General features: G+C 33.2%; 3 protein-coding genes across 5 annotated transcripts; 1 reads left to right on the top strand and 2 right to left on the bottom strand.

The window, feature by feature from the left end:
* Window positions 1-313: 313 nt before the first annotated feature.
* LOC149730352 (kelch-like protein 12) lies at window positions 314-8993 on the bottom strand. 3 transcript variants are annotated; one of them, XM_089886993.1, is made up of 13 exons: window positions 8938-8993; window positions 7914-8045; window positions 7564-7684; window positions 7236-7389; window positions 6962-7179; window positions 6702-6854; window positions 6393-6510; window positions 5774-5868; window positions 3938-4118; window positions 3541-3681; window positions 2781-2948; window positions 1896-2043; window positions 314-1287 (listed from the first exon to the last, which is right to left on the bottom strand). In XM_089886993.1, the coding sequence occupies exons 1-13, from the start codon at window positions 8976-8978 to the stop codon at window positions 1170-1172; spliced, it is 1788 nt and encodes a 595-aa protein (XP_089743119.1). In that variant the 5' UTR covers window positions 8979-8993; the 3' UTR covers window positions 314-1169. The 3 variants fall into 3 exon arrangements, with proteins under 3 accessions (XP_089743119.1, XP_089743118.1, XP_089743117.1); XM_089886991.1 differs by lacking the exon at window positions 314-1287 and having other exon boundaries at window positions 2042-2384; XM_089886992.1 differs by lacking the exons at window positions 314-1287; window positions 8938-8993 and adding an exon at window positions 8170-8308 and having other exon boundaries at window positions 2037-2948.
* Window positions 8994-9554: 561 nt separating this feature from the next.
* On the bottom strand, window positions 9555-16752 carry LOC149730351 (kelch-like protein 12). Its single transcript, XM_089886986.1, has 13 exons — window positions 16598-16752; window positions 15927-16058; window positions 15577-15697; window positions 15249-15402; window positions 14975-15192; window positions 14707-14859; window positions 14396-14516; window positions 13460-13554; window positions 12900-13080; window positions 12508-12651; window positions 11747-11914; window positions 11060-11192; window positions 9555-10480 (listed from the first exon to the last, which is right to left on the bottom strand). The coding sequence occupies exons 2-13, from the start codon at window positions 16046-16048 to the stop codon at window positions 10363-10365; spliced, it is 1728 nt and encodes a 575-aa protein (XP_089743112.1). The 5' UTR covers window positions 16049-16058; window positions 16598-16752; the 3' UTR covers window positions 9555-10362.
* A 731-nt stretch (window positions 16753-17483) lies between these two features.
* Window positions 17484-24242, top strand: LOC149730350 (pleckstrin homology domain-containing family D member 1-like). Its single transcript, XM_089886999.1, has 14 exons — window positions 17484-17663; window positions 18113-18203; window positions 18699-18797; window positions 19065-19144; window positions 19570-19661; window positions 20073-20125; window positions 20435-20529; window positions 20666-20759; window positions 21230-21402; window positions 21664-21733; window positions 21923-21964; window positions 22464-22608; window positions 22772-22912; window positions 23105-24242. Exons 1-14 carry the CDS (start codon window positions 17524-17526, stop codon window positions 23263-23265), a joined length of 1476 nt encoding a protein of 491 aa, XP_089743125.1. The 5' UTR covers window positions 17484-17523; the 3' UTR covers window positions 23266-24242.
* Window positions 24243-24258: the final 16 nt, after the last annotated feature.

The following is a 24258-nucleotide window of genomic DNA, read 5'->3' as shown; positions in this document are numbered from 1 at the left end:
TCATTCATACATAACGGTGCACGCCAGTCTGAATAAACACTACCGTTGTTAATAATTGTAACACCATTAACCTAAATAAGTATCCAGAAACTATAGTTCGACAAAATACAAACTGTAAGGCCACTACGTGCTCAATAAATAACTACTAAGAAAACCATTTGTTTCTTATAAAATATCGTTTATATTGGGTTCCGTAGCGTCAGTTGTGTTTCTCGCTTGAAATTTACGCGCAAATTTCACTACCGACGATGAAATGTTCTTCCTGCGGGAATTGGGGCCGTTAATCACCGCCAATTAAAAGTACGAAAACAGCTAAGACCAGCAGTTTATTGGCAACCATATATTACGACCAGAGTCGGTGTAGAGTATGTTTATATACCAACTCTGATTACGCCGGGAAACGAACTACCAATGATTTGTTTAACGATAACTAGAAAATGCGGGAATAAATTTGAATGAAATCTGATTTTCACGAATGCATAGTGATAGTTTTATAATGTAACGTGTTTGAAATTATAATTAGTTAACAAGTGAAATTATTAAAAAACTAATCCAATGTTACAATATAAGCTTTTCTTTGTCCGCTGTTATTATAAACAACATGTTCAAAAAGGATCTATAAGGCAACTAACATGCCCAAAACAGTTACAAGTGAAAATTCACAATGAATGAATTGAAAAATTTAGGTGAAAATATAGAAATATAAATTATTAAATTGGAGTACTAGTTGCATAATTATATATTATAGGTTGTAATTAAATACAATCTCAAGTGCTTTTATGTTATGAAGAATTTTTCATTAATTATTACAAACCTAAATTTATAAAGTTTCAAAGTATTTCTGCAATGTGAACAGTGGCTCATGTGGTTTACAAAACTATTGATGGAATATTTATCAAAACAAGTCATGAAATACACAAACAGGGATGGCATTCTCAGCTATCGACTAAACAAGTCGCCGCCTAAATTCGATTTTGCTTTTTTAGTCGGTAGATGTTGACCTGTAATAAGTAATCCACAGAAAATTAGTCGGTCGACTAAATGTGAAAACCACCGACTAAATTTTAGTCGGCCGACCAAATAACCGCGGTAACCAATAGTTACTGCAATCGATTAGTTTAGTCAGTAGCCGAGAATACCATCTCAGTTTTCTTGAAGATTTTCATTGTTTACAAAGCTACAACTGATGCCCAACGTCTTGATATCTCCATGTTGGTTTCAATCTTCCATTCATTGATTGTTCCATCATAAGCCTCAATTGTTGTTTTTGATTCATTGTCACCATAGCTAAGAAGATAATATTAAGGTAGGGCTGGTGTTATTTAACTAAAATTCATCAGAGTAATATATGCTGGTTTTATTATTTGCATAACTTTACAGGAGGATAAACAAACATGAAATTACCAATAAAAATGATCAAATTTAAAATAAAACATATTTTTTAATAGCATTGTGTATTGAATAACAAATGTATCACAGACTGTTATCGGTAAATATATCACAGACTGTTATGGTAACAATAGACTGATGTTGTGACAAAATAATAGGTAAATAAAGTATTATTGTCTGGGGAATTGTAAAAGTGGGATGCAAATGCTGTATTACTTGTTGATAAACAAGTTACTGGTATAATAATGAAAATACACTGATCAACCAGGTAGTATGATAAGGTAAACAATGAATAAAAGGTAGGGGCATGACATCTAATCTTCTAATACACCACTGCTTATACCAGCAGGTTTGTTTTCAGTAAATCCATAAGTTTTTCAAAACAAAATTAAAATACAAAGTTCTAATATTTACAAATACAACAATTTTAACCAATTTAAAGATTTGTCAAACAAATTGTTTTAGTATTTACAACTAACCACTTTAAAATCTTTAGACCCACTTACCCTCCAATGACGTATATCTTCCCATTCACAACACAAGCACATGAATCATATCGCACGTGGTTTAAGCTGCTAACATTGGTCCAAGTGTTGGTTCGTATGTTATATCGCTCGACGCTTTTTTCTAAAAAGGCCCAGACTCCGTTAAAACCTATAAAAACGATCCAATACAATCTATTTGACATGAATTTACAGAAATTAATCTTATGTCGCGTTACCAACCATAAAAACTACCAATTTGCATCGCCACCAGACACTTAAACAGCCAATTTCGCTGTTTAACTTTTTGACGATAATCGACAATCAAAAATCGGTAATTAACTTTGATTATACTTTCTGCATACCGTTTAAATCGTTGTTATGTCAACAATGAAATTTGATCTAAGATCAAAGTTGATTATACTTTGATTATACCACCCTAAGATTAGTTTCTTGCAGTTTGAGTTTGGTGACTTGAAGTGTGCAGTTGGTTTTAAAATGCAAACCAATTTCCTAAATTCAAATTATTTATTCAGATATATTAATATGCAATGTGTTTTACATTTCTTGTTGTTTAAACATACAATCTAATCATCCATGTTTAAATATTTTGTAATAAATAACGTTAAATAACACACAATGAGACAAAAATAATCCAGATAAACCTAACATGTCTACTATTCCGTTAAATCAGGTTTGATAATTTTTAACTTGCAAAGTATTTCTAAACATTTTCTTGTTTTTTCTAACATATACTACTCGCTTTAACAAGTAACAATACCTGCCATGATATACCTTCAATATTGCGGTTTATGTTATAAAAATATAATATTGTAAAGAAATGTGTAAATTCAGGTAATTTAACAAAACAAACTAATTTAGAGTTTATATATAAAATAAACAACGAACCAATGGCATAAATCTCATCATTGTAAACAACACCACAGAATCCAGATCTTTTCTTATTCATTGATTTTAGTGATTTCCATTTCCCTTCTCTTGGATCAAAACTTTCCATTGAGTTTAAAGGATTAAATCCAAAACCCTCATCCCTTCCACCAAACGAGTACAAGCGACCTGTACAAGAGTTATGTTTAAAAATAATAGTAATTGTTTCATAATAATCAAACTAAGGATCAACAATATCTCTACCTTTTTTTTACAAATTAGTGAAAGTTTTTAATGTATTTTATAAAATATGAATAAACTGTATTTGATAAACCAGTCTGATACAAAGTATGAGGAGAAGAATAAATAAATATGAAATTTACAATGGTTTACATTGAACAGTGTCAAGGAGGAAGGAATTTACAGAAGTCGCAAGAGCTCAGAGGTTCGCCGAGTGCTAATGACGTCATCAAGAAAAAAAAAGTAAACAAGAAACATTAAATCGAGCAAACATTTATCAAAAATCATTTTCAAATATTACAGCAGCTTTATTATTTTAAAATTACTAATTATTAATTTAAAAATTACTCCTCACAAACAAATTTAATTAAGAGAAAGCTTGCTTATGTTGATGTCGTTTAGATGCTTTTCTTTCTTCAACTTTAAATATTTTTGATTCGATGTGCTTAAGAATCATTATGTTTATTTTTGTGTAGTTTGAGCCCGTTTTACTGTCATATTCAACCCACTTTATTATTACATTTATATTTATTATACCAACCGTTATAAGAAACAAGAGCATGTTGCCATCGTTCAGTTTGCATTGGAGCAATGTTTGTCCATGTATTCACCACTGGATTGTATAATTCAACTAATGATAATGCATTATAACCATCCCATCCTCCTGCTACACACATTTGATCTGTAACAAAACATATTACAATTATAAAATTATTAGTTCTAATATCACAATATTCACTACTAATGAGAAACATAAACTACTTCATGTGTTTGGTAAAGAATAAAAGCTTAAAGGTTCAGACTTAAGCAAGTAAGTAAATTAGCCCACCCCAATATACTGTTAACACAAATACACAAGCAGGGGTTAATAATATTGTAAACATTTTTTCTACAATAATTTTCTACCAATATATTGTTAAACATAATAAGGAACCAACCATTCAACACAGCAGATGCTGCATGCCATCGTTGTTCCTTCATAGATGCCACCTCGTTCCAACCAACATCAACTTGGATTAAACTTAAACATTCGACAAAGTTGGAATCATCACCACCAGCCGTATAAACATGGTTGTTTATCTTCACACTGGTTGAACCCCACCTTTCATACAAGGTTGACTGTGGATAAAAATGACATCATTAGCTGACTCATGATAGGTCATATTCACGAGTCATGATTATGAAGTTTCTAAAATCACCAGGTAGTTTTTTGGCAAAAAATCTGTACAGCCCATTTATCTACAATGGTGAAACCAAATTTAAAATATTGGATTTGAAATTATTTAAAGTGGGTCCCTAGGAGGAATAATACACAACATCAAACACTCTGTGGCAGCTAAACAGTTATTGGTGTTAAACTGCCTATTATTCATGTTTATAAGTGACATGTTTTAACAATATAAAAATCCATAACATAAAAATCTCCATGATTGGAGCACTATGTGAAGCAGGATTGTAAAAATACCCCATTTTCAGTGATAATGTCACCGTCCGGATCGTCGAAAAACGTCCGGATCGTCGAAAAACGTCCGGATTTTTTTAATAGAAATAAATCCTATTTATATTAAAATCAACTTTCTTACGTCCGGCCAACAATATACTCTTTGGTTTCTTAGTTAAGTAATTATTGACGACATAAACATGCGCTATATTTTAACCACATCGGTTACCCTGCGAGAACACCGCGAATAGCTAAAATGACGGAACGGTTCGTCCAAACATTACAAAAAATGCATTTTCCTAACACCTACTATACTAATTTTGACACAAATCATGTCACATGGAACCTTTATGTGGTGAATTTAAAATGATATTACATTTATTAAAACGACGTAACAAATCGGCAGAAACAAAAGAAAAGTTTTACGCACGTTCATCGTGGATTAAAAATGTAACGATGATTACGTCGTAATGCCTTTGATAAAGTATTAAAATTTTAGAAAACAATTGTGGTTTATGTGCTACTATATTTCGTATAATTGTTTTATTCCCGATATAATTTTAAGCCAGCAACCAAGAATAGTTTAACTTTAAATGCAGGTAAATTGCGTTTAAGTGAATTTTAATCGGTGCAAATATTAGAGCGAGGAGCGACGCTATCAGTAAATTGGAACCAACGCAAATTGTAATATATTATTACAAAGTATCGTCCCGGCCGAGCTTGGACAGAAGCCGAAAAACATCGTTTGTTGGCACCGCACGAGAACCAGAGTTCCATTACGTCACTTTTCACGAGAATAAATTCACAACGATTGCTTCGTTTGTTATGTGTGGAATGTATGCTACCACATGCGTCTTCCTTTATTTCCTACGCCGTCACAGAGCATAAACATGTGACGCTCATACAAGATGTTTCAATCTCGTGGTTCGTTGGGCAGTGGGCCCATTCCTCCCGATTGTTACGTAATGAAACGTCATAGTTATGTTGCAATAAGACATGTGACGTAACAATTAAGCACAAAATGTCCAAATTGCAACAAGGCAATGTTTGTTACTTGAGCGATTACGTTAGCTGATAATTACGAACACGCGACGAACATAAAACATTAAATCGCAGCTTTAACAACCGTTTCTATCGCACAGGCGCCCGCACTTGACTGTGGGGATAGTCAGTAATACGCTTTATAACAAGATTTGGTAGCTTGGGTGACAGACGCATGTAAAACATAATACGTCCGGATTTTCAATAAAATTAAACGATCACCGTCCGGATTTACAACTTTTACAATCCTGATGTGAAGTAATACAAAATATAAAACACTTGAACAACCAACCTTTATTTCTCTCAAATGTTTCCCAACAACGTCATAAATTTGAACAAGTTTCCTTGTGTCATAACCACCCATAATCATAAACTCGAATCTTTCATCTATGGTGAAATAAAAGTAGAATTATGACTCAATATTGATATTAAAATGATTACGACAAAAATGCAGACAATAATTAACTAAGCTGCAATTTAGTATACAATAAAGAAACATATTCTAATTTAAACACAATGAGTTCTAAACTAGGTGCACACAAAAGGAATAGGAGCTTGTCCAGCACTACAGGTTATGTGGAAATGTACAATTGATTTGAAGACATTTCTTGTCTCATATCTCCAATATACCAACCATAGAATTAATATGACACTATATTATCTATACTTGGTTCTGGTTGATACATAAGCTGACCCATTGGTATTATGTGTAACCAGAAATATATAATCGCTACAGTTTAATATAACTGCTTCAGATTCATGAGATTATTATAAGTCACCAAACCAAGTTTTATATAAAAGAAAGTAAACAATGAGTATAAACAATATGTGTTACTATAGAGGGTACTGTGTCCTGTAACCAATCTAGTTTTACTTTATGCCACAGCATTAATAGAAATATTATAAATTACCTTCTCTGGCTCCACCTTGTGCCACAGCACCACCTGGTACAAACAGTTGATTTTCAAGACGAGCGACATATTCTGGGTTGAGAATGTCAAGAAAATAATCTGTTCTTTTAATCCATTTCTACAAGAAATATAAACAAGCGACAATTAAACCAGTGTCAGTATTAAAGATAATGTAATGCTAACTCTATGGTATTAACAACAAGTTTGTTAAGCCTACAAAAATATTAAAGTCAAATTAGACTGAAAAAGGTGTATTACACGTAATAAAACTATTGCAAAACTAATAATAATCAGTCTAATTTAATATACCTCAGATTTTTTAACAATCTCTTCAAGGAATGCAGTTGATAGTTTCTTGACATCAATCAATTGAAACAAACGTTCAATGAATTGCTGACGCTGTTTAAAGTCGTGTTTGATCCAATTCAAGATGGTCCTGAAAATCGAATCTTGGCCAGAATCCTGCAAATTGTAGAAAAATAGTACTTTGCACAAAACAATTACTGATATGATCAAACAAGGTCACTTTTCACTAATCCAATATAAAAATCAAGGATTTAAATTTCTACCTGTTTCTGTTTCAATGCAATCAGAGATTCAGCTTCATCTAAGGATAAATCCATGAATTTCAATTCTTTGGAAACCAACTCTAAGTGGTCAACAATGAATTTGTCACATTTTTCCACCAATTCCAGAAGCTGGTATCTTTGTGCAAAGGAACGGAAACTTAAACAGTTCCGAACAGCAAGTGCATCATTGAAGAAGCTAACACAATATCCCTTCACATCTAGAAACATATGTTTTAGAAAGTATGAATCAAACTTAGGCAAATGCAGATATTACCATTAAACTGCAAGTAATCTGAAGCCTCATAAAGTTGGCAAACAGTTTTATCGCTTATATCGATCACTTGTAAGTAAATGAAAGTGAACAACAAATCTAATATTGAAGCCTTCATCCCCTTTACTTCAATATCTTCATTAAAACCTTCCTTGAACTGAAACCAAAGTAACAGAATACGTAGCAATTATAAATTATTTTTAAACAAAATTTATTTATATGAGGTCTACAACATGCAAATGATATAATTAAACTATTTTAACAGAATCTACTTTAACAGATTAACATTTATGAAGGGAATTGTCACAATAAATATCAATTGGTACATTACCCCAGACGTGAACATTTTCTCATAATAATCAGAATATCCAGCAAGAATACTTTTCTGAGCTGAAACTTCTCCATCATCTAATTTGAACGTGACATCAGTAAACACTTTTCTTTTACGTAACCTGAAAATTATTCTGTCGTAATAAACTGTTGTACTTTGTGCAATACAGGAAATAAAGCATGCTAAATATGCATACTGCATAGCTATTACATATAACAAACTTAATTCAAACATTATACATATTTTCTTATTTATATTATTTCGATATATTATGTTGTGTTTTTATTAATAACCTTAAATGAAACTGCTGTAAACTTATGAAATAATAAAGCAATTTAGATGAATGTTACCTGTTTAACTTTGTAAGTACACGTCCTTCATGATCGCCTTTGTATTGTATCACGTGTTCATCATTTGTAGCCATTTTATGCTTATGTAGAGGTTGGCATATAAAAGCTGATTTATTTTTCACCAACCAAGCACTGAAAGGAGTCAAATGATAAAGTGGTAAATTAAAAATACTTCACAATGTGACTATAACGCATTAAGAATGAATATTAACATTTTTCTTAGTAATGATTTTATGAATTAAGAATCCATATCCACCTTGGGAACTATGTTTGAAAGAACAATAGCTTTCCACTGTGTTAACCAGTCTGATTTTAGCAAACCACAATTATTATCAAAGTTTAATTAAAACTCCATAGTACTATGCGGTCCCGGTGCTAGTGAAGAATCCTCCCCCACATTATTTGCTAACCACTAACCCCTAACTACTAACCCTTATAACCACTAACCCCCTAACCAACAACCCCTAACCACCAACATGTAACACTTTCCACCAGCCTATTCTTTTAGTAGTGGTAGTATAATTAGTGCATGTCCGCTATGTCCACAGACCACAATATTTACTAATTCACTATGTTCGCTATGTCCAATTGGAATATTGTGGACATAGTAGACATAGCAGACATAGTGGACATAGCGGACATAGTGAATATTGTGGACATAGCGGACATGCACTAATTAAAGGGACCCCATACTATGTAAAATCTTTATGCAAAGTTTTACGATTTGACAAAGGCTTGTATGTGTGTGTGTCTTAAAATATGTTAAGCAAGCTGTATAAACACACTATGAACATCTTATACAGTTAAGACCAGTATTTAAGTCGAAAACGTCATTTCAATTTAAAAAATGCGTTTCCTGTCTCGGTTTGCTAGAAATAGACGATAGCTTGCCACTGTGTTAACAAACTGCGACTGTTTTCTGTGTAGCTATAGTGGTATTATCTATAAGTGTGTTATTATATCCATAAGTTTATACATGTATTAATATATCAGCTTTCCTTACTGTGATTCGTGTAGTTAATACTGTGATACGTTGTGCACAACACACCCAGTAACGACCAACATTCGTTGGTACAAGAAGTTCCTCTTTCTAAAAATTGGGGGAATTACCGGGAATGTGCGCGCCTTTTCGGTAATGATTATGACGTAATAATAAGGGAGCATACCTTTAAAAATCAACACGTGCTACAATTAGCACAACTTAAATAAAATTCTTTTACTGTTTGTTGCTATGAAGGTATATCTTGTCGGCTTCTATGTTTGCCTGGAGTTTATGTTGCTTAATAGGTCTTATACATAACGGTGCACGCCAGTCTGAAAAAATACTACCGTTGTTAATAATTGTAACACCATTAACCTAAATAAGTATCCAGAAACTATAGTTCGACAAAATACAAACTGTAAGGCCACTACGTGCTCAATAAATAACTACTAAGAAAACCATTTGTTTCTTATAAAATATCGTTGATATTGGGTTCCGTAGCGTCAGTTGTGTTTCTCGCTTGAAATTTACGCGCAAATTTCACTACCGACGATGAAATGTTCTTCCTGCGGGAATTGGGGCCGTTAATCACCGCCAATTAAAAGTACGAAAACAGCTAAGACCAGCATTTTATTGGCAACCATATTTTACGACCAGAGTCGGTGTAGAGTATGTTTATATACCAACTCTGATTACGACGGGAAACGAACTACCAATGATTTGTTTAACGATAACTAGAAAATGCGGGAATAAATTTAAATGAAATTTGATTTTCACGAATGCATAGTGATAGTTTTATAATGTAACGTGTTTGAAATTATAATTAGTTAACAAGTGAAATTATTAAAAAACTTATCCAATGTTACAATATAAGCTTTTCTTTGTCGGCTGTTATTATAAACAACATGTTCAAAAAAGATCTATAAGGCAACTAACATGCCCAAAACAGTTACAAGTGAAAATTCACAATGAATGAATTGAAAAATTTAGGTGAAAATATAGAAATATAAATTATTAAATTGGAGTATCAAAAGTACTAGTTGCATAATTATATATTATAGGTTGAAGTAATTAAATACAATCTCAAGTGCTTTTATGTTATGAAGAATTTTTCATTAATTATTACAAACCTAAATTTATGAAGTTTCAAAGTATTTCTGCAATGTGAACAGTGGCTCATGTGGTTTACAAAACTATTGATGGAATATTTATCAAAACAAGTCATGAAATACACAAACAGGGATGGCATTCTCAGCTATCGACTAAACAAGTCGCCGCCTAAATTCGATTTTGCTTTTTTAGTCGGTAGATGTTGACCTGTAATAAGTAATCCACAGAAAATTAGTCGGTCGACTAAATGTAAAAAACCACCGACCAAATAACCGCGGTAACCAATAGTTACTGCAATCGATTAGTTTAGTCAGTAGCCGAGAATACCATCTCAGTTTTCTTGAAGATTTTCATTGTTTACAAAGCTACAACTGATGCCCAACGTCTTGATATCTCCATGTTGGTTTCAATCTTCCATTCATTGATTGTTCCATCATAAGCCTCAATTGTTGTTTTTGATTCATTGTCACCATAGCTAAGAAGATAATATTAAGGTAGGGCTGGTGTTATTTAACTAAAATTCATCAGAGTAATATAGGCTGGTTTTATTATTTGCATAACTTTACAGGAGGATAAACAAACATGAAATTACCAATAAAAATGATCAAATTTAAAATAAAACATATTTTTTAATAGCATTGTGTATTGAATAACAAATGTATCACAGACTGTTATCGGACAATAGACTGATGTTGTGACAAAATAATAGGTAAATAAAGTATTATTGTCTGGGGAATTGTAAAAGTGGGATGCAAATGCTGTATTACTTGTTGATAAACAAGCTACTGGTATAATAATGAAAATACACTGATCAACCAGGTAGTATGATAAGGTAAACAATGAATAAAAAGGTAGGGGCATGACATCTAATCTTCTAATACACCACTGCTTATATCAGCATATTGTTTTGAGTAAATCCATAAGTTTTTTAACAAAATTAAAATACAAATTTCTAATAATACAAATGCAACAACGTTAACCAATTTAAAGATTTGTCATATCATTTTTTCTAGTATTCACAACTAACCACTTCATAACCTTTAGAACCACTTACCCTCCAATGACGTATATCTTCCCATTCACAACACAAGCACAAGAACCAAATCGCACGTGGTTTAAGCTGCTAACATTGGTCCAAGTGTTGGTTCGTATGTTATATCGCTCGACACTTTTCAAAGCATGACCACCTTAATAAACATTATACAAACAGAGTATAGAGTAATTATATTGTTAAATGTTATTGTGTAGTTTAAATTTATTTGCTAAAAAATTAACATTGGTTTCTTGCAGTTTGAGTTTGGTGACTTGAAGTGTGCAGTTGGTTTTAAAATGCAAAACAATTTCTAAATTCAAATCATTTTTTTTCAGGTATATTATTATGCAATGTGTTTTACATTTCTTGTTGTTTAAACATACAATCTAATCATCCATGTTTAAATATTTTGTAATAAATAACGTTAAATAACACACAATGAGACAAAAATAATCCAGATAAACCTAACATGTCTACTATTCCGTTAAATCAGGTTTGATAATTTTTAACTTGCAAAGAATTTCTAAATATTTTCTTGTTTTTTCTAACATATACTACTCGCTTTAACAAGTAACAATACCTGCCATGATATACCTTCAATATTGCGGTTTATGTTATAAAAATATAATATTGTAAAGAAATGTGTAAATTCAGGTAATTTAACAAAACAAACTAATTTAGAGTTTATATATAAAATAAACAAGGAACCAATGGCATAAATCTCATCATTGTAAACAACACCACAGAATCCAGATCTTTTCTTATTCATTGATTTTAGTGATTTCCATTTCCCTTCTCTTGGATCAAAACTTTCCATTGAATTTAAAAGATTTAATACAAAACCCTCATCCCTTCCACCAAACGAGTACAAGCGACCTGTACAAGAGTTATGTTTAAAAATAATAGTAATTGTTTCATAATAATCAAACTAAGGATCAACAATATCTCTACCTTTTGTTTAACAAATTAGTGAAAGTTTTTAATGTATTTTATAAAATATGAATAAACTGTATTTGATAAACCAGTCTAATACAAATTATGTGGAGAAGAATAAATAAATATGAAATTCACAATGGTTTACATTGAACAGTGTCAAGGAGGAAGGAATTTACAGAAGTCGCAAGAGCTCAGAGGTTCGCCGAGTGCTAATGACGTCATCAAGAAAAAAAAAGTAAACAAGAAACATTAAATCAACCAAACATTTATCAAAAATCATTTTCAAATATTACAGCAGCTTTATTATTTTAAAATTACTAAATATTAATTTAAAAATTACTCCTCACAAACAAATTTAATTAAGAGAAAGCTTGCTTATGTTGATGTCGTTTAGATGCTTTTCTTTCTTCAACTTTAAATATTTTTGATTCGATGTGCTTAAGAATCATTATGGTTAGTTTTGTGTAGTTTGAGCCCGTTCTACTGTCATATTCAACCCACTTTATTATTACATTTATATTTATTATACCAACCTTTATAAGAAACAAGAGCATGATCATATCGTTTAGTTTGCATTGGAGCAATGTTTGTCCATGTATTCACCAGTGGAATGTATAATTCAACTGATGATGATGCATTAATACCACCATCACATCCTCCTGCTAGACACATTTGATCTGTAACAAAACATATTACAATTATAAAATTATTAGTTCTAATACCACAATATTCACTACTAATGAGAAACATAAACTACTTCATGTGTTTGGTAAAGAATAAAAGCTTATAGGTTCAGACTTAAGCAAGTAAGTAAATTAGCCCACCCCAATATACTGTTAACACAGGAAGGGGTTTATAATAATCTAAACACTTTTTCTAAAATAATAATCCACCAATATATTGTTAAACATAATAAGGAACCAACCATTCAACACAGCAGATGCTGCAAGATATCGTTGTTCCTTCATAGATGCCACCTCGTACCAACCAACATCAACTTGGTTTAAATTCAAACATTCGACAAAGTTGGATTTATCACCACCAGCCGTATAAACATGGTTGTTTATCTTCACACTGGTTGAACCAGACCTTTCATACAAGGTTGACTGTGGATAAAAATGACATCATTAGCTGACTCATGATAGGTCATATTCACGAATCATGATTATGAAGTTTTAAAAATCACCTGTTATTTTTTATGTCAAAATATCTTTACAGACCTTTCATCTAAAATGGTGAAACCAAATTTGTAATATTTGATTTGAAATTGTTAAACGTAGGTTACGTAGGGCCTTAGGTGGAATAATACAAAACATAAAACACTATGTGGCAGTTAAATAGTTATTGGTGTTAAATTGGCTTTTATTCATGTTTATAACGATGACGTTTTGGCAATACAATAATACAGAATACAGTATAATATAATATTCTCCACTGGAGCACTATGTGAAGTAATACAAAATATAAATCACTTGAACAACCGACCTTTATTTCTCTCAATTGTTTCCCAACAACGTCATAAATTTGAACAAGTTTCCTTGTGTCATGACCACCCACAATCATGAACTCGAATCTTTCATCTATGGTGAAATAAAAGTAGAATTATGACTCAATATTGATATTAAAATGATTACGACAAAAATGCAGACAATAATTAACTAAGCTGCAATTTAGTATACAATAAAGAAACAGATTCTAATTCAAACACAATGAGTTCTAAACTAGGTGCATACAAAAGGAATAGGAGCTTGTCCAGCACTACAGGTTATGTGGAAATGTACAATTGATTTGAATGAATAAATGATGAATGAATGTATGAATGAATGAAACTTCTTTTATCCTCGCGTGGCTGGAAAATGACAGTCGTTATCACACGAATGTTCATACACCTCGTGCCAGCTTACGAGTTACCATGTATGTTACTTTGTGGGCTATTATTTTTTGGGGGGGATTTTTTAATTTTTTTATGTGTGGCCGATACTTTGGACAACTCCTTAGTGTCTTTCCCAAGGACACATAGGCGCACAATGCAAATAACGACAAGCCTTGAAACCATTACCTCTGGCTTTAAAGCAGGCGTGCTAACCAACTGTGCTGCGGCACTGGATTTGGAGACATTTCTTGTCTCATATCTCCAATATACCAACCATAGAGTTAAACGACGTTATATTATCTATACTTGGTTCTGGTTGATACATAAGCTGACCTATTGGTATTATGTGTAACCAGAAATATGTGATCGCTACAGTTTAATATAACTGCTTCAGATCCATGAGATTATAAAAGTCACCAAACCAAGTTTTATATAAAAGAAAGTAAACAATGAGTATAAACAATATGTGTCACTATAGAGGGTACTGTGTCCTGTAACCAACTAGTTTTACTTTATGCCACAGCATTAATAGAAATATTATAAATTACCTTCTCTAGCACCACCTTGTGCCGCAGCACCACCTGGTAAAGGCAGTTGATTTTTTTCAAGACGAGCGACATATTCTGGGGTGAGAATGTCAAGAAAATAATCTGTTCTTTTAATCCATTTCTACAAGAAATATAAACAAGCGACAATTAAACCAGTGTCCGTATTAAACATAATGTAATGCTAACTCTATGGTATTAACAACAAGTTGTTAGGCTTACAAAAAAATTAAAGTCAAATTAGATTGAAAAAGGTGTTTTATACATAATAAAACTGTTGTAAAACTAATAATAATCAGTCTAATTTAATATACCTCAGATTTTTTAACAATGTCTTCAAGGAATGCAGTTGATAGTTTCTTTACATCAATCAATTGAAACAAACGTTCAATGAATTGCTGACGTTGTTTAAAGTCGTGTTTGATCCAATTCAAGATGGTCCTGAAAATCGAATCTTGGCCAGAATCCTGCAAATTGTAGAAAAATAGTATTTTGCACAAAACAATTACTGATATGATCAACAATTCAAACAAGGTCACTTTTCACTAATCCAATATAAAAATCAAAGATTTAAATTTCTACCTGTTTCTGTTTCAATGCAATCAGAGATTCAGCTTCATCTAAGGATAAATCCATGAATTTCAATTCTTTGGAAACCAACTCTAAGTGGTCAACAATGAATTTGTCACATTTTTCCACCAATTCCAGAAGCTGGTATCTTTGTGCAAAGGAACGGAAACTTAAACAGTTCCCAACAGCAAGTGCATCATTGAAGAAGCTAACACAATATCCCTTCACATCTAGAAACATATGTTTTAGAAAGTATGAATCAAACTTAGGCAAATGCAGATATTACCATTAAACTGCAAGTAATCTGAAGCCTCATAAAGTTGGCAAACAGTTTTATCGCTTATATCGATCACTTGTAAGTAAATGAAAGTGAACAACAAATCTAATATTGAAGCCTTCATCCCCTTTACTTCAATATCTTCATTAAAACCTTCCTTGAACTGAAACCAAAGTAACAGAATACGTAGCAATTATAAATTATTTTTAAACAAAATTTATTTATATGAGGTCTACAACATGCAAATGATATAATTAAACTATTTTAACAGAATCTACTTTAACAGATTAACATTTATGAAGAGAATTGTCACAATAAATATCAATTGGTACATTACCCCAGACGTGAACATTTTCTCATAATAATCAGAATATCCAGCAAGAATACTTTTCTGAGCTGAAACTTCTCCATCATCTAATTTGAACGTGACATCAGTAAACACTTTTCTTTTACGTAACCTGAAAATTATCTTGTCACAATAAACTGTTGTACTTTGTGCAATACAGGAAATAAAGCATGCTAAATATGCATACTGCATAGCTATTACATATAACAAACTTAATCCAAACATTATACATATTTTCTTATTTATATTATTTCGATATATTATGTTGTGTTTTTATTAATAACCCTAAATGAAACTGCTGTAAACTTATGAAATAATAAAGTAATTTCGATGAACGTTACCTGTTTAACTTTGTAAGTACACGTCCTTCATGATCGCCTTTGTATTGTATCAGGTGTTCATCATTTGTAGCCATTTTATGCTTATGTAGAGGTTGGCATATAAAAGCAGGTTTATTTTTCATCAACCAAGCACTGAAAAGACAAAGTGGTAAACATGTTTGTTCAAAGTTTCATGGTAGCAACAACAAGCCTTAAACCTGTAACCTCTGGGTAAGAGGCAGCTTTTATATGCCAACTCAACTATCTGCCAGTACTGCCCCAGCATTAGATAAAGCATTGCCGTTTTTGCTTCTTTTTAATGTGTATGTTGGATCAACTATTAAACTACCATGTAAGCCAACATACTGAACATATTGTGGACTATATACAATACAAGTTTTATTGACAATTTGACATGCCCTTGTATGTGTTTAAAATTTAAAATAAGTTAAGCTAGCTGTTTCAAAAACACACTGTGAACATCTTATGCAGTCTAGACAAGTATTTTCGGTCGAAAACGTCATTTCAATTTAAAAATGCGTTTGCTGTCTCGGTTTGCTAGAAATAGACGATAGCTTGCCACTGTGTTAACAAACTGCGACTGTTTTCTGTGTAGCTATAGTGGTATTATCTATAAGAGTGTTATTATATCCATAAGTTTATACATGTATTAATATATCAGCTTTCCTTACTGTGATACGTTGTGCACAGACCCAGTAACGACCAACAATGGTTGCCACGATACCCGTTGCTACAAGAAGTTCCTCTTTCTAAAAATCGGGGGGAATTACCGAGAATGTGCGCGCCTTTTCTGAAATGATTATGACGTAATAATAAGGGAGCACAGCTTTAAAAATCTTGTCGGCTTCTCTGCTTGCTTTGAGTTTAAGTTGCTTAATAGATCTTATACATAACGCTGCACGTCTTAACAAAAACCACCTTTTTTAATAATTGTAACACCATTAACCTAAATTGGAAATTAGAAGCTATAGTTCGACAATATACGAACTGCAAGGCCACTACATGCATAATGAATAAGCCTGTAACTATATAACATATTATATACGACAGATTATAAAACGGTTAGTATTTTTGTTTTGTAACACACATTTTTTTCACATACACCTGAAAGGTAATTTTACTTTCTGTTCGGTATATTTGAGTATTTAGCTTGAAGGAAACACAAGCCGGACTGATGTGCAAATACATCCGGATTCAAACTTACAGCTACCATATATGTTTGCTTAATGAGTAAAAGGCACTCAGCCCACTATTACTTTATAAATCACTTCGCAGAATTAAGTAGCAGACAGGTGAAACACTGCGTCGCGTATAGCTGTGTATATTCGTACGTTGGCTTTAATTTCTTTAGCACCGCTTTTAATTGTATGTTGAGAAAACCGGAAGGCGTAAGATGGTTCATTTTTCATTCTCTTTTATCATCTCAATTAGCAATAAACAAAGAATATTCAGAATTACAACCGCATCCTCGCGACTCTAAAAAAAGGCGATGTTAATGGTGTAAAAACACGATTAGAAAATGTGAGATATTATATGTAATAACGTTTATTTACCCTACATTACTGTACTGTAGGTTTTAAGTCGATACTTATAAAATATGAGCAAATTACTGGAAAAGCGGACGAGTCTGAGTTCGTTCTCAGACTTGACAGATATGCAGGTAACAGGTGGCTTCCAGATGAGCGGACTTTTATTAAAGAAACCAATGGGTCGACCATCAAACAAATGGTCAAAAAGGTTGAACGATTAAACTACTTTAAACTTTAATTTAACGACTATGGTATGACTGGTAGTTCCTTTATATAGTGGGGGGGGGAAGATGGGACACCTTTAGCACATAATATCCAAATATCCTGATCGTGTTTTAAACAATTAACCACGGTCTATGAGAGTCATGAGGACATAGTTTCATATTTCTTTGTATGTTGTTTGTTTACTATACTAAATGGACAAGAAAATAGAGTTAAAACGTGTCCCATCTTCTCCCATCCTACTGTATGTTGTTTTAATTATTTTTGGTATACGACAGTGCATTTAATGAAAAATATAAAGAAATTTATTATTAATGCCTATTTGTGATATCAAAAACTTGCTGGTGCGAAGTTCTTTTTGTTTGCTAACGCGCTACTTTCGGTTTAACTATTTACACATACGTTGCAATAATTTAATGTAAACTTTGGCGGCAGATTCTTCGTACTGAAAGACAGTTTCATGTTCTATTATGGGGAAACGGAAAAGAAAATATTTGATACAAAAATATTCAATATACACCCGAAGGTAATTTAACGTAAACACAGACCTACGCGGAAATTGATTCTTCGAAAAAAAAAAACGTTTCGACGCAGTGAAACAATATTTTTCCCGCGTGGCCGAAAACGTCAGTCGTTATAACACAGAAGTTTTGTTTCATATACCTCGTGCCCGCTTACGAGTTACCACGTATGTTGTTTTGTGGGCGATTACTTTCTGTATTGATACGTGTTACATTTATGCGTTATGTTGTTGTAAATGAGCAATTAAAAAAGGTTACAAACCGCTATACTAACCAAATAGAACTGTAACAACTTTGTCACAAATAACTGCTTTTATTTTCGGTATTCTAGGCGGCGGTTTACAACGTACCGCACGCCAGCGTCGCCAAAGTATAATGACCGAGAAGAACTAAGGTTATCCGTACTCTGCAAAAAACATGGGTGTCCGCTAGATGCAACTCAATGCACACACAGACACAACAAATAATACGCCATAGAACTAAAACAGTTTGTCTTTTAGGGTGTGATACCACTTGGAGATTGTATAATAGAAGAAGCAACTTTGCCCAATCTTCCATACGGGATTCGAATTCTGCCTGCTAACGCTGATAAAAGTGATGTAAGTCTTGCAAGGTGTTTAGATTAAATTGTAACTAATGTATAGTAGAATGAAGGAATATGGCTTGGCTTTTATTCTGTAATATTTTCCGGCATTTTGTAATGAACGTAGAATATTTACTGAAATATATAACCTATAAAAGAGCGTTGTTGATTGTTAAAAAATCTCATTAGAAAATGTGGATTTAGGTGCTAATGGTATCCACCTTAACCTACAGTAGTAGCCTATCCTATACGACCACGGTTGATCATATTCTCACTTACATAGGCATCTGCACTGTACTTGGGAGCGGACGATGAAGACTCAAAACAGGAATGGATCAGAGCCATAGAGCAAAGCTCAAAAATGTAAAACATTGGTTAATATTTTTTTCATTTTTCTATTGGCGTGAGGTCTGACAGCACGGCAGACCATGGGACCTGGGATTTAGACCAGAGTTGGTCCATTACCCCAACATTCAGTGTGTTACTCCGGCTAAAACTGAGTTGGTTTATTTTTTAGGATTTAAAATACAGCCGCAGTAGATCAGTTAGCGCAAGCAAACACACAGAAGGTTGCATACGTGTTAACTTGTAAGCGGGCACGAGGTGTATGAAACAGATCACCCCGTGTTATAACAACTGGCGTTGCCCGGCCACGCGAGTATAAATAAGCTACATATCTGTTAACTCAGAAGCGGGCACGAAATATATGAAACAGAATACCCGTCTGTGTAACAACTGCGGTTGCCCCGCCATGCGAAGATGGTATAACTTATTATTTCAATGAACAGAACAACTTTGAATGCGGAACTTAGCGAGACAATGATCAGGTCTTTGCAAGAACAACTAATCAGCGTTTCAAAAGAAAGACAAGAACTGTTTGGTAAGTTTTGTTGAGTGATACAATACCGTGGGGTAAGAAGTATACGGTTATATAATTCTGTAAATATTATTTATTTATTACCGAATTGGTCGATAAAAAAAGAATTGGAACATAAACCATGTTACCCCTCTATACGATATATAGGTTGTGTAAAAGTCTTTTATAGATGCAGGTAAAAGTAAAAGGTCTATACAAGGACTTTGTTGTTAAATGTATTGCTATTACTGTTATTATAGCTTAAAACACGTTGGTTACAATGTGAAGTATTAACAGTATATACAAATTTCTTTATATATTTTGCACTTACACAAAGATCCAGACAAGGCTTATATATATGAAATATCAAAATGACGTATGGCATGTTGATACACAACAACAGGAGTCTGTATCAAAATCCATGTAATTTTTCAGAGAAATTCATCAAAGTGTCGGAAGAATTTGGTGCGGAACGCGCGAAAACCGAGGTGAGAAACTAATTTAGTCGATGTTTATATAACTTATAGTAGGATGAGGTAAGATGAGACATTTTCATTCTTTTTCTCGTTCCATTTCGTAGTAAAGTGAATATTTACAGATTAATATAACCGTATCCTGACGACTACCCATAACTTCACACTTTTATTACGAGCGTGTTTTACGACTGGCATTTTGTTGTCAACCATTTTTTTAAGTTTTTCGCGTTGATAGATTGTGTTATTTTAAATCAAAACGGGTTTAGTTAGATAGGTTTAATATATGAAGAGACAAACAACTTACATAATGTTAACATGTAGGAGTTGGAAGCTTTCAATTTTCAACTTGCGGAAGAAAAAGTTCGAATCCAGATGTTTGTGGACGAACTGCAGGATACTCAGGAAACTATAAAAACGTATATTGGCTTAACTAAATTAAATGTGAATGAATGTAACTTGTAACTTGCTTTATCCCCGCTTGTTCCATATACACCTCGTCGTGCTCACTTACGAGTTACCACGTAAAAAATAACAGTTGTCAAATAAACGCAGTGACTTGGAAGATACTTTGAAAAACATGGAACTGCTGGAAACGGAAAGACATAAAATGTTAGCGATTACAGTAGAGCTTCAAGGCTCGATTCAGGTATTACAAGATCTAGACTAGTTTGGAGTGTTTAAATTGCACTCATGCTGAAGAACAATCACTCACAAAGTTTAATTATTTAGTTCATTGCGAGTTGACCATAAGTTGGGTTTAACAGTCAAACTATGGAATGAGGCTTCTTTTCTCCGATTTTTTGTGTTTTTAAATAGCGTGATGTTCGTTATACCATGATCGAAGAGATAAACCACGTTATATATGTGCAGATATATAACATGGGGTAGTTGGTTTTTATTTGAAAGAAATTTCGTGGAACTAACTTATCGTTGCAGTTGTTATATTATCGACTTCTTTGTTTGTGGAGCTCTTGCTTTGTTTGTTGTGTTCCGTAAACTTAGCTCTCACTATCGCAATATTTACTGCACAGCAAATAATGCGCGTGATACCAGCGGAGAAAAATAAATCAAACGCAAACTTCCTGTTGTTTCGTTTAAATTTGTTTGAACTTTTAGAGACTTTCACAAGAGAGAGAAATGATATTATCTGATCTCGAAGAGCAGAAGAGAAACGATGCGGCTAAATCTGACGAGGCGACGAAAAACGTTGAGGAATTGATGCAAAAACTTGACGGAATCACAAAGCAAACACTGGAAATGGAAGAACAGAAAGCAGAGTTGGAAAAACTGTACGTAAAAAAAAAACAAATTGTGTCTAATTGTTGGGCACGTAGTTTCCTAGGCGAGTTCGCCCGATTTTTATCGCGATCAACGGTGCACCCGCGGAAAACGGGAACGAGTTAACTTTTTTTATGGCAAGACTAGGAATTGCGTTAGAGATGTTTGATTTACCTCTCCGCATGGGGATAAATAAGTGTTGAACATGTTGTACTATTGTACATTACATGCTGTTTATCTATGTTGGTAATAATTTTGAATTCCTGTTTCAGGCTTTCGGAGAACGAACAAGAAAAAGCAGAGTTTCGTTTGACAACAGAAGTGTTGAGCCATGAAATACAGGTAGAGTAATATAGAATAGACGACGTTTCACTTGCCATTGGACAAGAGTTAAGACCTATCATGGTTTATAAAAAAGTCTTGATGAAATAAAAGTCTTCGGAATGGCACGAAATTTTGGAATATTTTTTTATACATACCAAAAGAATTAAAAATCTAAATTGAAATAAAATAATTTGAAATCTATTGCAGGATTTGGAACAGGAGCGGCATCTCATGCAAGAAGAGGCGAAGGTATCTTCGGCATTTCATTTTTTATATCTGTCAATTTAAACAACCTATTAGTAACCACTTTGGAGCAATTATCGTTAAGTGGCTTGCCCAAAATATATGCGCCCTCAATGGTAGCAACATCGAGCAGATATTTTTTTGGTTAAGAGGCGGCCACAGTGACCAACACATGCGTCAAAGAACGAAAAATATAAATACGTGTGGTTTGTTTTAACAACATAACAGCTCATAACAGCCGAGATATAATAAGACGGGAAAAGACAGGTCATCTTTAGCATTTAATATCCAAACGTCCTGATGGTGTTTTTAACAATTAACAAACTGTCAGCAAGAGTCGTGGGGATACAGTGCTTTTATAATTATTTGAATGTTTGTTGTTTACTATCAAATGGGTCGTAAAATATAAAAAGGTGTCTCGTCTTCCTCCATCCTACTATGTGTTTATATTGAAACTGACCAGAAAATCTGTATCTTATGCAATAATTAATCTGTTTTGAAACAGGCTGAAAATGAAGAGAAGCAGAAGCTTTCCATAGAGTTGGAACATTGTAAGATTGCATTGAAACGTTTGCAGATTGAAGCTTTGCATTCTAAAGAAAATGAAGATATCAACGATCAAGTGATGACTGATGTCAAGAGTTTACTCGGTGAGTATGGTTTGTTTGGTTGATTTGGGATAGGACTACATATGTTGCACTAAACCACCTGTGTTATGGCTATGTGTTGCCCACCATACAAGGACGTATTAAAGAACTTCATCTTACCGACAATTTGTACAATCATCAACAGTGACCTTTAAATTTTTAACAGAGTTTTTCGAAAGTTGCGCCGAGAAAAGCAAACTTGAGATACAAAGAAATCAACTGAAACGAAAACGGATGTCGCAAAGGTTGAGTCGAAAGAGAAACCGATCTTTATCAACGCGTATGAGAAGCTCAGGGACGTTTTACGGTATGTAAGCAATTGAAATGTGTGGTGTGAATGAACGAAACTTATTTATTCCACATGTCGGAGCAGCGATATTCGTAAAACATGGGTTTTCTGTTTTATGCAACTCGTTCCCGCTTACGAGTTGCCACGTGTGTAACTTTGTGAGTTAATATTTTTCTGGAGTGGTTTAATTTATTTGCTGTATGTTATCAGGGTCAAAGCAATCTCCTAATTTTCATCAAGAGGACATCAAAGAAGATTTAGAAGGAGAAAAAGAACAAGAGAGAGAACAGGAAGAAAAGAAACAAGAAAGAGAACAGGAAGAAAAACAACAAGAACGACAAGAAAAGAAGACACAGCACAAGCCGTGTTAGAAGATCAAAATGATGATTTTTGTGACAGTTCCGAATCTACTGATATGTAATTAAGTAGGGTACTATGGTATGTGGACTCCGGATATACCGTCGTCATCAAATCCCATATTTCTTAATCGTGTTTTAAACAATTAACAACGCTTTCGTCATGGTGATACGGTTATATACTTCTGTAATTATTCCTTGATTACTTACGAATGGGACGATAAATAGAACGAAACGTAACGTCTTACCCACACCAATATAAATCATCAAACTCCCAAATTACCTATTTCTATTGTTCAGCGAATCAAACTACACGAACTTTAACATTTTCGTCATTCCAACGTGTTCTAATATTCCCATTTCATCCCCGCAAATTTATTATTAATTGTTTACTGCGTTCACGAATGCGCTTAGTGTTCTTTATTACAACACACTAGTTTTTCCATAGTTACCGAATACCAATGTAAGTAACTTATTTATCCTCGCATTGCGGGGCAACGACGACAGTTATAACATAAGTGTTTTGTTTTATAGCCTACACCACATGCCAGCTTACAAGTTATCACATGTGTAATACTGCTGTAAATCTATTAGCATTCTATACAAACGTTTTATTCTTGAACTAAGAATATTTATTTAAGGAATTTTGTCAATATATAGTAGGGTGGAGGGAGATGGGACACCTTTAGCACGGGAGTCGTGAGAATACGGTTTATAATTGTTTGAATGTTCTTTGTTTACTACCAAATGTGACGAGAAAATAGAACGATAAGGTGTCCCATCTTCCCCCACGCCACTATACTCAAAAAGTTTTGAAAATTAGGTCATCATTATTAGTTTGTGCTTCACTTTTTTGACAAAGGTTTAACAACATTTATATCTCATGTTAAGTCAGTATCATTTGTTTGTTGATGAACATATTATGTGTGATCTATTATATTCGTGCAAAGATATCGTGACAATGTTATTGTATAATAAACCAACAATCGCTATTAGAGTCTGTTATTG

The sequence above is a fragment of the Ciona robusta genome, chromosome 10 (assembly GCF_009617815.1).
Source record: "Ciona robusta chromosome 10, ASM961781v2".
In the NCBI taxonomy this organism is placed as follows: domain Eukaryota; kingdom Metazoa; phylum Chordata; class Ascidiacea; order Phlebobranchia; family Cionidae; genus Ciona; species Ciona robusta.
This window is presented reverse-complemented; position numbering and strand designations above follow the sequence as displayed.

Excerpts from the sequence above, each read along its gene's own strand:
- LOC149730351 (XM_089886986.1), bottom strand. The coding sequence starts at position 16,048 with ATGAAAAATAAACCTGCTTTTATATGCCAACCTCTACATAAGCATAAA. Across the intron at positions 15,698-15,926 it reads GTACTTACAAAGTTAAACAG|GTTACGTAAAAGAAAAGTGT; the intron begins GTAACGTTCATC and ends GATAATTTTCAG. Across the intron at positions 14,517-14,706 it reads ACATTGTTAAAAAATCTGAG|AAATGGATTAAAAGAACAGA; the intron begins GTATATTAAATT and ends TATTTCTTGTAG.
- LOC149730350 (XM_089886999.1), top strand. The coding sequence starts at position 17,524 with ATGAGCAAATTACTGGAAAAGCGGACGAGTCTGAGTTCGTTCTCAGAC. Across the intron at positions 17,664-18,112 it reads TCAAACAAATGGTCAAAAAG|ATTCTTCGTACTGAAAGACA; the intron begins GTTGAACGATTA and ends CTTTGGCGGCAG. Across the intron at positions 21,403-21,663 it reads AAAGCAGAGTTGGAAAAACT|GCTTTCGGAGAACGAACAAG; the intron begins GTACGTAAAAAA and ends TTCCTGTTTCAG.
- LOC149730352 (XM_089886993.1), bottom strand. The coding sequence starts at position 8,978 with ATGTTGGTCGTTACTGGGTGTGTTGTGCACAACGTATCACA. Across the intron at positions 4,119-5,773 it reads AACATTTGAGAGAAATAAAG|TCAACCTTGTATGAAAGGTG; the intron begins GTTGGTTGTTCA and ends TTTTATCCACAG. Across the intron at positions 1,288-1,895 it reads AAGATATACGTCATTGGAGG|CTATGGTGACAATGAATCAA; the intron begins GTAAGTGGGTCT and ends TTATCTTCTTAG.